This window comes from Nyctibius grandis, chromosome 5 (genome assembly GCF_013368605.1).
Source record: "Nyctibius grandis isolate bNycGra1 chromosome 5, bNycGra1.pri, whole genome shotgun sequence".
Lineage (NCBI taxonomy): Eukaryota > Metazoa > Chordata > Aves > Nyctibiiformes > Nyctibiidae > Nyctibius > Nyctibius grandis.
In genome coordinates, this window is record NC_090662.1 from 85,264,361 (window position 1) to 85,281,010 (window position 16,650).

The 16,650-nt window shown below is 36.7% G+C and overlaps 1 protein-coding gene across 1 annotated transcript in view; it reads left to right on the plus strand.

Annotated features, from left to right (window-relative positions):
• ETNK1 (ethanolamine kinase 1) overlaps positions 1–16,650 on the plus strand; it is a 30,315-nt gene that overhangs the window by 7,873 nt on the left and 5,792 nt on the right. The window contains exons 2-6 of the mRNA XM_068401216.1: positions 4,364–4,623; positions 5,462–5,602; positions 7,199–7,341; positions 13,956–14,039; positions 15,781–15,941. Of these exons, the coding sequence (XP_068257317.1) occupies positions 4,364–4,623; positions 5,462–5,602; positions 7,199–7,341; positions 13,956–14,039; positions 15,781–15,941 (789 nt within the window). The remainder of the gene's footprint in view (positions 1–4,363; positions 4,624–5,461; positions 5,603–7,198; positions 7,342–13,955; positions 14,040–15,780; positions 15,942–16,650) is intronic.

Sequence of the window (16,650 nt, forward strand, 5' to 3'; positions counted from 1 at the left end):
GTGGACCTGTGCAGTATGACAAAAGCTGTACAGTGGCCAGAAGCTTCTGTTTAACAGCATAAGCAAGTCAAATTCTTACTGTTTCTTCGCATCAGCACTACTTAATGCCTGGATTCTTTTGTAGTATCACTATTTCTGATTACCTTAGAGCCTTGTCTTTTTCATAGTACAGTTTTGTATGGAGAGAAAGGCGAGCTTCATTACAGGATTGTTTTATAAGTAGAAGAAAATGGTAGCACAGGTTCCAGTGATTTGAAATAGTGCTGTTGTATGTTGGGAATTACTGCCTATTTTATTTGGTGCCTTTGCCATTTGATAAAGACAACAGACTTTTTCTTCAGAGGGGGTAGTGAATTTTATACTTACTGGTTTTGATCCTTCTTAGTTCAACAGAACTTTCACTTTTCTTTCGGTGACAGAGCGAGCTTTTTCTAATGCTGTGTTTCAGAAGCTTTCATTTAAGTATGGCAGGCAAGATACTTTTTAACTTGATTGACAACTCAACACAGATCCCTTCTGCAAAGTGCTCTTTAAACTTTTTAATGAGTTAATTCTGGTTTTATGGTAAATGTATGAGAATCAGTACTTCTACATTGATTTGCCATCTTAGAGTGCTGTGTCCTGTTCTGTGCTCCCCAGTATGAGAAAGGTACAGGCTCACCGGAGCAAGTCCAGCAAAGGGCCATGAAGATGACTGAGGGACTGGAGCATCTTTCATATGAGGAGAGGTGGGGACTGTTTGGCCTGGAAAAAAGAGGGCTTGCGGGGATCTTGCCAATACGTATAAATACGTGATGGGAGGGAATGAAGAACAGGGAGCCAGACTCTTCTCAGTGCCCAGTGACAGACAAGGCAATGGGCACAAAATAAAACACATATGAAATTCCATCTGAACACAAGAAAACTTTTTTTTTTTTACCGTGAGGGTGGTAAAACACTGGAACAGGTTGCCAAGACAGGTTGTAAAGTCTCCAGAATTCCTGGAGACATCATTGGACAGAGTCCTGGGCAACTGGCTCTAGTTGGCCCTGCTTGAGCGGGGAGGTTGAACTAGGTGATGACAGGAGGTCCCTTCTGATCTAAATAGTTCTGTGACAATATGCCTACAAGGGGGCAGGTTATGAATTATTATTACATTATAATATAAAGGTGTACTTTGTGATTTACAAGCCATACTTGAAATGCATTTAAGTACTGCCTCTTCAAGTAAGGTAACACTGCTCAAGCACATCATCCTTCTCTTGATATAGCATGTGTGTTGTTGCAACAATATGCTTATGTACACAGAGAAAACTTAAAACATCTATGTAAGTGTCAAGCAAAAGAACAGGATAGTGTTAAGAGTACAGTTTTATTCTTTTTAATGTGAAAACTGCTACTTATGGTGCTAAATAGTATAGTTTTCTTAGTTGCACTGATTAACATTGTAACATTTAGTTGCTAGGAAGACTGTTTAAGACAAGATTCTTCATTACTTGTCTCCTATTCTGAGTTATTAAAATAATAGCTAGTAATAAAATGTGTCCATGAATTGTAAAGTCGTAATTTTGAGTCAGTTAAGGAGGCTTTGTAAGCAGGTTTATTTGAATTTATGGTTCGCCTGCGTAGATGAAAGGTGTATGATTTGCTGAACCTACTTCTGCAAGATTGAGTGTTCGTAACTATTTAAGAAAATGGAGTACCTTTGTGTCCTCTGCTATTCTGCATCTTTCCTCAGGAACTTGAGCTGTTTCTTGTTAGTTGTGATAACTAAAGCTTACCCAGTCCTTTTCTGCATTTATTGATGAGTTTGTTCACCTCATCACATAGGGCTGCTGAGGAGAGCAAGGTGTAATAGCTAAAACACAGCATCTTCCGTGGTGAGAGTCTTGTGTTTTCCTAAATGGTGGAGGCTTGACCCAACTTCAGAATTTTTTCTTTAGGAATTAAAAAAATTGCTCATAATGCTTGATTTCTCTAAACCCCTGGGATTTGGAAATAAGTTGTCTCTTGTGTTTGAATGATACTACTTAAATCTTCAAAATAAAGGCTGCCTCTTGAAGGGGGGGGGGGGAAAGTCAGTTTCTGAATTTTCTTTTGCTTTAAAATAAAACAAAAACACAAAACAAAAAACCCCAAAAAACTCAAAAAACCAAAACCCACAAAGAAAGCCTCACCCAAACTGTCCAAGGTTCTAAGGAATGATGATGCCTGTAGAGAAGTTGCCTGTTGTTGATGTGTATTTTTAATAAAAGTACTTTTTCATTAAACATTAAGGTTTAGTATAAGGTCTGAAGTGCAACAGACTGCTCCACTTGTCAGTATTTTTGTTCTGGGCCTGACTTAGTGCTTGAGGGAGAAGACATGCAGGAGCATGTGTGAATAGACATCAGTAAATAAGGAACTCAAACTGTTGTCGGTGAACACTTAGTATTCTAATTCTGGTAAATAGGCTTCATTTTTAAGCTGATTTCTGACTTCCATTACAATTAGGAATTAAAAAAAAAAAATCCAGCATTTTCAGGTTGTCTTTAAATAAAAGCTACTTGCAGCTTCAAGGACCTGCATAGTTTGAAAAACTTGTAAGAAAGGTGATCAGACTGTATCTCCATTTGTCTCTTGTGCATATGCCAGAAGAGTTAACTAAGTGAGAATTAATGCTGAAAGCACTTACCAAAGAAAGGTGTTAAGTTAAACTTGCAGGATGCCCACCCAAAGGTAAATGGTGTGTGTCTAACTGTGTATGTTAACCAACTTGAAGCTACTTCCTGCTGCTCGCTTGTTTTAATGCAAGGTCCTGAAGGGAGATTTTGCGCTTTGTGTGAGGGTTTATTCTTTTTTAATTTAGTTTTAATTAGGGTTTTGGGGTCAAGACAATGGGAGAAGAGGCATGACTGTAAACACTAAAAAAACCACCAAACTTGAATATGAATGGCAGTTGCGGTGAGAACCTCGAGTTTAAATTGTTTACTTCTCATGTTTAAGACTGCAGGAGACTGTTCCGTAGTTATGAAAACGTTGGTGTTCTTGCTTGTGATGTTGATTGTCACATGAGAATGTTAATGACTTGTCCTTCAGTCACTTACCTAACAACTAGAGTTAATATGGGTAGTGCTCATTCAGCAAGTTCTTAAGCATTCAGTCTGAGCTGATGGGAGTGCAAAGAGTTTGAAAGTGCCAAACATCTGTTTTGTGAGCTGTAAACTGTCCCAGACTGTACAAGGAGATTAAGAACTGCTGTTTTACTCTTCCAGGCATCGAGCAGGATTTCAAATACTTGCAACTGGGTACATGCAGCCCATAACTCAAGATGTAGTCTGCTTGTCAAGTAGCATCTGCCAAGAGTTCAGCCTATATAATGGCTATTTTAGGCCTCATCAAATGTGGAAGAAGCAGCAGTTTAGTGGGTTTTTTTGGTCCACCCCCCCCACCCCCCCTTTTCCATAGCTAGGAACTTATAGTATCCGTACCTCCATCATTATTTGAAAGGCAGTGAGTAGGTTGTCATCAGATGTAAACATAATGCTCAAACAATGCTCTTACTATTTTTGTAGCACGATACTTGCTTCATCTTCAGTATGTTCAGGCATGAGTGACTAGACTGGTCAAAGTCTAGTAAATGCAGGGCTTTAAAAATTATGTTTGTATACATCTTAATGACTTGAAATGCTTTTTTTTTAATCTTCTAAATGGCATGTGCCACTTATGGAGTAAAATGGGACGGTAGTGGGTCTTGTCAGAAGCTTTTAAATTTGGAGTGGTACTTGAGGCTGAAGTAGGATCGTGAACTTTAAGTACTGTCTCAAATTTGTAGAGGAGCCAAAATGACTTTTAAAAGGAGTAGTTTAGAACTCCAGGAATATCTTTTACTAGTTGTGCACTGATCAGCAAGTAGTGCATCAAAATTGTTCTGACTTTCGTGCTGCCTGTGTTCTTGACTGTTTTCTTACTGGTTTAGGATTGCTGCCTTGTTGGGGCTTTGATTTCGGCCATTTTAATCCATCAGTTTCAGAGTGGTTTTGTGGAAACTCATTTTACAGTATTGAGCTTTCAGTTATTGCCTTTTACATATAGTATTTCTGTAGTTCACTGCAGCATGTTTTCACATTGTCCTCTTTTTTTCATGTGTTACTGGGAAAAATCACAGAATCGCAGAATGGTTAAGGGTTGGAAGGGACCTCTGGAGATCATCTAGTCCAACCCCCTGCTAAATCCTTGCAATTTTCTCCATGATTTTCCTGTATCTTTAAGATTTCTTTTGTTAATGCTCCTTCTAGTAAATATTCGTGTTTTGTGAACTAAAGAATAACCCTGCGTTCTTTTCCTGCATGTTGAAAATGCAGATGCAGATCTGAGTTGCTTATGCATTATTTTTATTTTTCAGCTGTTTACTGATGGAATCACCAATAAACTCATTGGCTGCTACGTGGGTGACATAACAGACGATGTGGTTCTAGTTAGGATCTATGGAAATAAAACTGAGCTCTTAGTAGATCGCGATGAGGAAGTGAAGAGTTTCCGTGTGTTGCAGGCTCATGGCTGTGCACCTCAACTATACTGTACTTTCAATAATGGCCTGTGCTACGAGTTCATGCAGGGAGAAGCACTGGATCCAGAGCATGTATGCAATCCAGATATTTTCAGGTAAGCTTTTTATTTTTTTTGTTGTTACTATTTCATTATTCAAGTTCTGTCATGCATTTGTGGTGTTCTGTCAGGCCTAAAGGATCTCAAGCTTAGTTTATAGGCAGGCAGAAAATAAATGTTTTTATAAGCCTGCACTAAGTTGATGTTCACACTCTTGGCAGCTCACTGTCCTCTGTCTTAGTTATGGTATTTCAGTGCTGAACAAATGATCCTTGCTGCCTCCCCAGAAGACTATATACTCATTAGAGGTTTACTTATTGTGAGTATGTAACACTTACATGTTACCATTAGGGCGATCATTTAACATGGTGGAGTTGTAGGGGGCTGGACTTGATTAAAGCAAATACTACTAGCTCTGTTTCTAAGACATTCTTTTTGTGAATAGATTCAAGATTGTCTTCCATCAAGATATAATTTTTAAAATATTAGCAGTGAACAGAAAGTGCTGATGTCTTAAGATTTTAGCTCTTCATGTATGCACTGAAATGTATTTTCCTAACAATGGCAGCTAATTTAAGTTAACTAGTCTAAAGATAAGCAAGTTGAAGAGTAGACTGTAAATACAGGTGAAGTATGCAGTGCTGTAACTGAACTCTACTCTCTCCCACCTCCCCTTCCTTAAGTAGCGCTGCTAATGACCTTTTGAGTCTTTAATGATGCTAACTTATAGCTGTGCTATTATCCTTTAAACCGTCTTTGGATTACCTTGCTGCATTTTTTACAGTTTTTCTGTTAAATCTATTGTAGTTGTCTTCTCTTGTTGCTAGGAAAAATATGATAAAGTCTGTCAGATATATTGCAAATATAGTATTAATTTAAACTTTGTTTTTTTTAGACTCATTGCCAGACAGCTTGCTAAAATCCATACTATTCATGCGCACAATGGATGGATTCCTAAATCTAATCTGTGGCTGAAGATGGGGAAATACTTCTCTCTCATACCCACAGAATTTACAGATGAGGAAGTAAATAAAAGGTAGGTATTTCATTATGTGCTTTCTAGATTTCCCATTCTTTCTGGTTAAGGGGTAGAAGAATGTTTAAAAAAAAAAAAAAGGTTTGGGTTACCATGTAATGTTAAAGTTCATAAAATTTTGAGTTTTGTCATATTCTTGTATACTGAATAGCTATATAAATGTCAAATATAAGGAGAGGCTTTTAATTAAATTTGGTATATATTTTGTATATATGCATACAGTTCTTTGTTTGATTTGACTCTTGATAAATGATGGTAGTTTTCTTTTTTTAAAGGACCAAGGTCAAGTGAAGTACTCCTTCAGGTAGTTGTTTCTCAACAGCTTTTAAGAGGTCAATCAGTCTCCCAAACTGAGACTTATGTTCTGGGGTAAATACTGAAAGTCTATTTCCTGGGGTTGCAGGAGTTCATTGTTTCATTGTCAGCTGCTTGTTGTTCATTCTAACCTGCAACTCTTAGCTGTCCTGTGTTTGTTCAGTTTATAAATTTGTGCAAAATTGGATGGCATAAAAGTAAAGTTAATGAAAGGCTGTTTTGGGTGATGGGATGAGCTCCCAAAGTCTTTTCCAGAGGAGGAAAAGGTATCCGCACAGCTATTTTAGACTTATGCTATCATGAAGTTTCACCTGAGTTTAAGGGTTTAATTACATCTTGTTTTTTTAGCATCCCAGTATATCTCTTGACTTGTAAATCAAACTGGTTTCTTCTTAGGAGCTTAACAAAATACGAAAATATTTCCGAAGGGTTCTTAGCATCAGTCACTGGAAGACTGGGATGAGAGGAACTGCAAAACTAGAGCAATGATTTACGTTAACCTAAAGAAAATTTCTGTGCTGTAAACTAAAGCTTGAGTTGAAGACAATGTTTCTCACAGATTGGAGATCAAACTTTTAAGCTAAAACTGTAATTGAAAGTACTTGTACAATATCATCAAACTTCATATCACTCAATAAGCAGATTTCCAGCGTAAAAACCTTCTTCATAGCACTTCTTTGAAATCACTGATGCCAACTGCCCTTCTTGCTGCATTGTAATTAAAGAATGATCTAGCAAAGTTGTTTGAATTTTTTTCTTCTACAACATAACATTCTTAAGAAAACTGAGAAAATTCGAGTAGTTAATTGAAAGTCTAAAAGAGAAAATGCCTACTTAAGCATATTTACTGTGACTAGAACTAAAAATGAATCCTAATTTCCTCTGTATAGGTACATATAGTACTTACTGTGTATTTGACTTGAAGGAAGTAATGTAATGTGAACAAAAAGTGAGTGAAATTCACACTGTAACACTTAATCTTTATTCCTTTAAAAAATGTGCAGGATTGTGTTCAAGTTCTTCCTGATTTTTGGACTACTGTGATTTTTACAACACAGACAATCTTTAGAGAATTGTTTTCAGGGAGGACAGAGGGAAATAATTGTCATAATTTGACTGCCGTGGTGCCAGGGGCAAGAGTGCTCTAGTTGGGGAGGAGATCTGTTGAATTATTTGAAATAAGAATGTAGAGGAAGGTAACTTCAGTTATTTCATCACAAATGCTTGATATGGAACACACAGTACTAAATATTAACACTTAAACTTCTTATACCTGAAAAGGTTTTTAAGTGACATTCCAAGTCCTCAAGTTCTTCAGGAGGAGATGGCCTGGATGAAGGAAAGACTGTCAAGTTTAGGATCACCAGTGGTACTCTGTCACAATGACCTGTTGTGTAAGAATATTATTTACAACAAGAAACAAGGTGGGTATTGAACTAAACAGTAAATAGTCGCTTAGTTTGTTTATACTGTAATTGCAGTTGCTACATCAGTAGTGGTATTTTGTTGACTTTAATGAGTGAACTCAATTTGAGCTTTTAAGACCCAATGTAGTGGTAGATACCTGTGCAAATATTAAGTTTCTTAATTAGCTAGTTCTCATCTATGTATTACTGTACAGAGGAAGAATGTTGGTGTTCTTTGCTTTATTTTAGTGAATTTGTTAGTCCCTAGCCTGCCTGTATGACTAGGTTTCAAAGTATATAATTGTTCATGTTAATTCTATTCTAGTCATATAAAGCTTTTTGGAGGAAAAAAAAAAATCATGCAAGCATAGAAAATAACGTGAACACATTATCTCCTGTGATGTGTGTTGTTCTGGTTTGTGATTGTGGGAAGACACCTTCATAATGAAGTATCTTAGTGATACTTAAATTGAGTCACAGAATTTAGTAGTATGTCCTGCGTGAGGTACATAGACGTCTTAAAGATTTCTTTTGTAAGTACATACTTTATTTAAACAGTCATAGGCAGTACACATCTTAGCAAAGATTAATTACATTTTTATTATAATAAATTTAACTCATAATTCGTGTTGTTAAGGAATGCCTTAACTAAAACCTATAAAGCTTTTGTGTTCTTTTATTTCTGGATTTTAGTGGTTTGAGGTTTGGTTACTAAATGAATCAATTAAACAGGATATTAAAACAAACAAGGTAAACTTGCAACACTAAAATGGCCGTGGTGCAATAAAAATATACAGCTTTTAACTCCCATTTCAAATATCTGAGCTCAGCTGAGTGCAACAAATTCATCAGGTTAGATCAAGATTTTCTTTTGAAGTGAAGATGGTATGTTCCTTCTGATAGCTTCATATTTGTTTGTGACAGTTGGATGATATGACTGTTTACCTGTAAGCCAAAAGTGTTGAAGTAAATGATTGTGAATGGAACTGTAGTATTCTCCATCAGTCATCATTGGTCTTTGACCTTTTAAGTTTATGTGCCTTAATTTCTAAATAAAAACTAACAAAAACACACTGGAGTTGGCTCTAGTATGAAAACTGGCTGTGTATGTATAACCAGTTTCTGCATCAGATACGCACTGAATGCATGTGAATTGAGAAAATAAAGTCTTTTGGTGGTTTGTATATGTTTCCCTCTGAGTAATATAATTTTCAAGGGAATTACTAGTACTTCTAGTTCTATAGGTATATACATGTATGTATATATACCTGTACAATGCTATTAACAGCAGTTTTAAATTCTAAGAATTCAGTACAAAACTTCAGTGGCTTCATTTAGTTTCAATGGTAGGTTATAGTTCTGCTTAAAAAGGGGGGGAGAAGCATGGAAGATATGCAAAACCAATCAGCTTGTGGTCTTACACACACTGAAGTTTTGATATTGTAGTACCAAAAATAAATCTATTTTTACTGTGTGGGTTTTTTCAGTGCTGAAACTACCTTTAGTTTTACCATTCCATAAAAGGCCCATTGAGTCAAAAGTGATTTTTATAGTCACTTCTCATAGTAGAACCACGCTGCAAAAAAAACCTGGAGGAATTCCTTTAGAAGGCTCACTATCACAGTCAATAGGCTTGAAGTTCCTCTTTTTAAAACAAATGCCATATGCTTTTCTTTTTGTAAACAGAATGGAGGAAAAAACAATGCCAGCAGTGCATCGGTTATGAGCAACCTGCAATAACAAGTGTGTTAAGTGTTTAGTGTTTGGGGATAGGGTGGGAAGGAGGGGGGGTACATAAAGCACTCTGGCTTCAAGCTGGCTGTAAACATCTTGGGGGAGGAAAAAGACTTGGAAATATGAAATACATATATTTATTAAACTTATGTTTGAATGTTGCACAGGTACTGTGTTGTAAAACTTCTGTAGTCTGGGTACAACAGGTACCATTTTCATAGTAACCAAACCTCAATGCCATCCATAGAATATTTGTCTGTTGTTTGAAAGCTGTTTCTTACAGTGTACTTTTTACATAGAAGAAATATCTATCTGTCTTTTAGTACAATCTTAAGGTGAGGAACATGATGTTTAAGAAGTGTAAGCTCAGCTTTTAACTGTAAATAAACGTATTGCTGGAATTCTGTTTAGCAGAGCAAAAGCTTTTATTGGTATACAAATAATTTTGCAAGAGCACAAAATAGAATCTTTAAAGATGTGCTTCATTGGGAATGACATCAAACTGTATGAAGGTAGTTAACAGCTTTGGTGATGCTGTACTCTTACTAAATTTACTCTTTCATCTAGAAAGGCTCCTGACTATCAGAAGAACCTTGGTGATCCTAAGCTGGAACTAAAGGGAGAGAATCGGTCTTCTAGATTAACTACTATTTTTTTTCCTCTCCCCAGTAAAGTTTGAGCAAAGCTGGTGGTGTTTATCTGGCTTTTCAGAAGCTGGCACAAACAAAATAACTGATTTATTGGTTTTAACAACACACTGTATTTATAATTTTGTTTGTGAATGCTTAATTTGCACATTTACTAGGCACAGGGTGGGTGAGTGTATGTCGGTTTTGAGCTACAGACTATGAACACATACTAGGACTCCTGTCCAATACAGCAAGAATGACTGTGGCTTGTCGCAGTGCTTTCCTTTATACTTGTCCTCTGCATTAAATTAATGTTAAATTTTCAGACTTGAAAGAAAAATCATAGTTGTACCACATACCGCTTTTAAGAAGAATCAGTCTCATCCTTAAATTTTGTTTATGAGACTGGAATAGCATGTTGAGCCTAGCTTCATTTAATGGAGTGTCACTCATGTTATTTGAATTTGTTCATGCTGTGACTGAGAGAGCTCTGCCTCTTGCTGTTTTGTTAATGTCTGTCTGCAGTCACTCAGGATATGAAAATTTGCAAGTGTTACTTTAATATAATTACCAGTGTGAACTACTCTTTGAAGGATATAACTCAGAGCTTCACATTGCTCTTAATTACAATTTGGGCATCAAGATAGTCAAAATGTCCTTGATGCTTGGTACTGCTTATTTATAGACCTTGTGTTCTGATGCTCTTAAAGTTTGGTGTTTGTTTTTGTTTTTTTTTCTCCCCCCAAAGTGACCTGGGAGTTTCCAAAAATACCTGATGTTTTAAGAGTATTCAAATACTTGCTATTCAGTGAAGACTAAGTATCAGTATTCTTTTGTCCATATTTGTGTGTGTTCTTTTTGAATGTATTAAAATCACCTGCCAGGAAGTTAAGTGTGTAGGTAGATGGCTAGTTTTATTCTGTTTATTCCCTCTGCCTACCCAATCTTTTCTATGATCTTTGGTAGGAGTCTGTGGGTGCTCAGTGCTTCTGAAGACTGAGGTATGTTTAAGGCTTCTGGTTTTGATCTAAAAACCTATTTTTTTTTTCCAGAGGTATATTGGGTATTTATAGCTGAAATTATTCTTTGGGTGTATGACCCATTTGTGAATTTTCAAGTATGTTCATAGCACAGATCATTGTCTTTACTGAAGCTGTCTTCTAGGGCCTCAGTGGCTCACCTGATGAGCAGGATGGGACGGAACTCAGGATACGTCATTGTGCTGTGGTAACTACAGCTGGGACTTGTACACTGAAAGTGCTTGCCTTATTAAAGCATTAAAAGTGAAGAGCAGCTAGAAAGAGAGATGTCATCACCCTCCTACCTTTCAGTTCCTTGAGGAGATCTAACAGATGTCCTCTTGACTGCTACTCAGTCTATTTAAAAATTGAATTTCTGGTGTACAGAACACAACATATATTCCATTTGGTGTCTTTATGTGTCTTTTTTCATAGATTACATTGCATGTTGTTTACACTAGTAGACCCCTTGATGAAAGGAGTGTGTTTCAACTTGAAACGTCCAATACTCTTGATGTCTCTGTTCCTGTTGATAACAGTAACTTCTCCAGAGAGATGACAGAGCTTAGTTTTAAATCATCTCATGTCAATAAAATACAAATGCACTTAGACTAGTGTCCCTTGTTGGTCTGCCTGCTCCCAGTGAAATCAGTGGGATGTACAAATTCTTTGTACTTATTAAAAACCTCAAAGCAAAAACTACCTGCTTAACTACTAGTGTAAGCCATATCTTTTAGAAGTGGCTTTCCTGTATGAACTGCAGCAAATCTTACAAATAACTGCTAATATTGTGGATATTTAAACAATTAATGCAAAGTTTGTTCTGCTTCTAAAACAAGGCAGCTGAGACATGTATGCATTTATGAAGTGATGAATTTACGGTTTTTGCTTTCTTTCAGTTTCACAGAAAGAACTGTGCATCTTTGTTTTGAGCCTTTCATGCAAAAATTAAACTAAAGGTTGCGTTCCACAGTAGCATAATTTTTCACTTTGAACTTTTGTCTTATCGAATGTGAGTTTGCCAGATTTTCTTCATCTGTGTCAGATTAGGTATGCCACTGTTGCTGCCTTGTGGTGGCGTGCGCCGTGCTGCTTGTTCACTGACTGGAGGTTTATTGCATCACTTATTCACATGCATTTCCCTATGGGAGAGCACCTGGTAACAGCCACATTTGTATCTTGTTACATGCAATTTCTTATTATACATGATATTATTTATATCTGGAAGTAAAATTTAAATGTTAGCTGTACTAAAAAATGCATAATAGCACATAGGTATATTCAAGATGAAATTGCACATGAAAGAAATTTAAAGTATTTCTTATGTTGATATTTTGCAAGTAGACTTTTACCTGCGATGTTTATATTTTATGTGGGGGAGGAAGGAAAACCCTCCGAATACAAGCTATATCAAATGTTTGGGGGTGTGTGTAGGGGGAAGTTCAGGAGGTCAGTTGTGTAGCAGAATATTAACCAGGGTTGGGATGTACCTTTTAACTGGCTTGTAACTTACAGGTGTTTCTTTTTAAAAGTAGTACTAAAGACCCAGTGGGAAATGCAAGCATATACAAGTATATGAATCTGCCAATCAAGCAGTGGCAAGTTAATCTGTGACAATACTATAAGATCTTGGCTGCAGCTGCTGTAAAATTTCTTGTCCCTTCAGAGTTCTAGAGAACCTCAATTTTCCGTTGCCAACAAGATTTTCCTGGGAGGAGCTTGCCACTCTGCAGGCCATTTTCATGTTGGTTTGTCAGAGCCTAAAAGGCTTAACCTCATAACCTTGGTAAGCAATCCTCTCTTTCTGTGGAAGTAAGGGTAAACTCTGACTTGGAGGATTGTGACTAAGTGATTTTTTTTTTGTGTGTGTGTTGTGGGTTTTAACTTCCATTATAAGTGCTTAGACAAGAAGATTTATCAATCTGGAAAACATTAATGTGTTAGTATTTCAAATACGGTAAAGATGAACTGCATAGATACAAAGAACACTTCTAACAAAGTTGTTCTGTGATAACTTGGTCAGGACATTTATCTGGCAAAGCTATCGTATTTAATATGTGCAATATCCATAAATCTTAAGGAGGCAGTCTATTAGACACTTAAAATCCTTAGTCTTAAGAAATACATAACATACTTAACATTATTCTGGATTTACTTTTTTTGTTGACCTGGAGTTCTGGTGGTTAGCATTAGTATCTTGTAAGATGTTTTAAGTCATGCTAAGAAGATTGTTCATTGTAATAGAAGGAATCTGTTTTTATTGAGTAAATATGCAGCTAGTCATCAAAAGAATGGGTGTAGAGAGGGAGAAGGGTGCAACTGTGAAAATCATCCATTTCAGCACAGAGTGGAAAATGTAAGGTTTTACATTTTAATGTTCTAGTGTGAACAGCTCTTAAGTGAACTCATGTCTTCGTTTTCTGATATTTTTATAATTTCACTGATTTCCCTTAAAATGTAAGAGCTCTAGTTTTACCTAATCCGTCTTGTTAATGTCTTGACTGTTTGATGTGGTATAGGCATTGAGCAGGTTCAATGCTGTATTGCCTTGAGTGAAGCATTTTCCCCAGCTACATAATAGGTAAATGTAATTTGGAAACATTTGGACCTGTGTTTGCTGATTTATCAGTCCTTGTTTACACAACAGTACATAGTTTCATAGTTTCGAGGACTTGAGCATTGTCTGATGGTTTCTTGAGACTCGTGTAAGCCAGCTGAAAAGAGTGACAGTTAAGAACAGCCTTACTTTGTAAGTGTAGTTGGAGGAAACAGGAAATACCAACATGTTAAAGGAAATAGCAACATGTTGCAACGTGTTAGTCCACTGTGGTTGCACACTTGTGTGCGAATAAACAGGACTGTTCTTTAAGTCAAGGAAAAATTGATCTGTTATTTCTACATAAAGTTTAAATAAAGGATCCTCTACTACTTTGCTTATTTTGAAGGTGAGGGTTGCCCTCATGTGGTAGAAGTTAAAATTGAAATTCTGCTATTCAGAGTTTAAAAATAGAGAACTGTAAGCTCTAAGTAATTAAGAGCTTTCTTGAATGAGTATACAAGGAAATCTCATATAAAAATAACAGCCTTACCCTGGAATGTCTGAGTGCACAGAACGGGGCACAAATAAGACAGGTGTGTGGTTTGGTTTCGTTTTGTTTTTTTCCCAAAAACTTCAAAGGACACCAAAGGATTAGGGCCGTGACTTCCTTTGATGTGGATTCTGATGTTGCTATTGTTGTGTCTCAAATAGGTGATGTGCAGTTCATAGACTATGAGTACTCTGGATACAACTACCTGGCTTATGACATTGGAAATCACTTCAATGAATTTGCAGGTAAAAATTGGATTTCTGAAGTAAAGGTAAACTGGTTTTATAGAAAAACCTCATTCTTGGACATTCTTGTTTTATTTGTCTGTATATCTAGATACATGTATATACCTGTTCATCTGATGGTATCAAAATGTGTTGATGTCTCATCTTGCAGGCCAGTTAGGCCTTTCCTTTGCAGCTCTGCTAACCCAGAAATGGGAACATCATGTTCTAAGTTTTGGTAGAGTTAGATAAATACAGAACTCAGGGCTTTCACAGTATCCTTCTGTGAAATGGCATAGCAGAGACAGCCCACTGTCATGGAAAACTGCAGATGTATCTTTTACAGCATAGGTGTATACTGAGAATATGCTGTGTGGTTCCACAGTTCCAAATGGCAGGTATATGTGGTTTTTTAGTGGCTTTGAATGTGTGTGCTAAGTACTTGCCCTTGGGTCATGTCCTAAAATGAGAAATAAAGGCTAAGACTATGTGATAGGAAAAAGATGGAATTTTAGGAATAAGGTGTTGGTAGATTCATTCATTAACTAGTTCAGAATTTTTCAGTGAATGCCCATTCCGTTTTTGCTCCATAAGAGAGAAATAACCTTGAGTGTATGCTGTGTTATTTCAGAAGATGGGGCAACAGGAAAAACCTACATAATGATTAGTACAGATGGAAAGCACGGTATGGTGAAAATAGGAGCCTTAATCTACCAGTCATTATTTCATTCACAAACTGAATGTTAAGTCTAGATTAACTAAAAAAAAAAAATCAGTATGTGTACTTGGTAATTTAAATTGTATACGTAGTAATTTAAGTATTTGGAAAGCAAGTTAAATTCTTTACAAAATATATTTGAAAGCTTTTGATTTTTCATCTGGGACTTCTTCTCAGAGTCTGACTACATCTTTAAGGAGCTAAATACAGTAAGAAGACTAAACACAAATACTTTTTTTGGCCTGTGAAGAACAGTTGTGCTTCACCTCTGCTATTCTCTAGCCATCCAGTAAAAATATGATTTTTTTTTTTTTTGAAAGCTAAATTTGAGTGCATCTGACACAGGAAAGAGTTTAGGTGCTAGAGGACTGCACTGTTCATAAAATAAGACTTTAGAATTCCCAGATCCTCTGGGAGTTATAGCTAGTGGGAGTGAACTGTGGTCCAGGTTTGGGACTCCTGGCAGACTCCATATGGCCTGTGACTAAGCATCTCCAGTATAGGAAGAAAAATAGGACAAAAAGAGTGGTTATGGAGAGAAGACTTTTAATTCTACCAATACCCTGTGGAGGAGAGAGGTAGACTTCTAATATGTTTTTCTCAAATATGAGCTTAGTTGGTGACATGTATATGCATCTGGACTCAGCTTTGGATATTGTTGCATACAAATCCCTTTTCCAATGAAACATGTAATATTTGGTATGTTTGGGAGGGCTTTTGTTTTATAATGCAAATACTTTTCCTTGATGATTCTCTCAAAGCCAAACTTGTTGAATCGCAAAATGCAAGTAGAATACGTATGTGGCTGAAAACATATACAGCATAAATTTTTCTGCTATGTTGAATGCTCTGATTCATGTGTGAGAAGTTCTTGCCAACATGTAACTGATGAAGTCAGGTCAAAGTAAAAACAGTGGTGTTTGTCCACATCAACTTGTATGTGTGTGCTGGGGGTGGGGAGGCGGGAAGTAGTCCAATAATGTGATTCTAATGGTCTTTTTAGACACTGTAAGGTTCTAATAGGCATTTTTTTTCTTTTTCTAGGAGTAAATGAGGTAGACTACAGCCTTTATCCTAACAGAAAACTACAGGAACAGTGGCTGAGATCTTACCTTGAGGCCTACAAAGAATATAAAGGATTTGGCACAGAAGTCAGTGAAAAAGAAGTTGAAGTTCTATATGTCCAAGTCAATCAGTTTGCGCTGGTAAATAACAAACACTTGATTAGAATGTATTAAATGCTATAGAGAAGCCTACCTCTCTATGGACAACTGTAATTGCCAGTTTCTTACTCTTGAGTGCTGTGGCATGTAAGGAAAAACTTCCTTAGCCTGGTCTGTGGAAACGTTCTGCTATGTTGTGTGTTAAAAATCCTCTGTAGAATATTCCTAGTGAAAGAGGCAGGGAGCCTTCAGAAAATGAGATGAGCTTTTAGCAAATATTTCTATTGGCTGTTTATTGGTCTGGCAAGTTCCTGAGTTGGCTAGAGCTTATGGTGGGTCTGTGTTGAACTTCTTGTAGTGGTAAGAACACAGAAGAGCAAGGTAGTGCTTCATAAAGACCTATAAATCTTCTGACTTTAAAAGCCTTTTTAAAATAAGATGATAAAATTTTCTTAGAGTAAAACTAGGATACTTGGATTTTTTTAAAAAAACTTTTTTTTTTTTTCTTCAGCTAATTAAGTCTCTCTAGAGTCTTTCAGTACTACCTTACACCTTTCCTTGCCTGCAGTCTTGACAAGCAGGGAGTTACTTTCAGATTTGGTTTTGGTCCTCTTAGTGGTTTAAATTGTAGCAAAGTGCACATGTAGTCTCCACTGGTTCCCCAGAAGTTCTGCCTTTCTGTGGAGTGTGAGGGCTGGCTGTGTGAGTCTGCTCCCTGCTCCTCCTGTATCTTGTGCTTATAAGCTGTGTC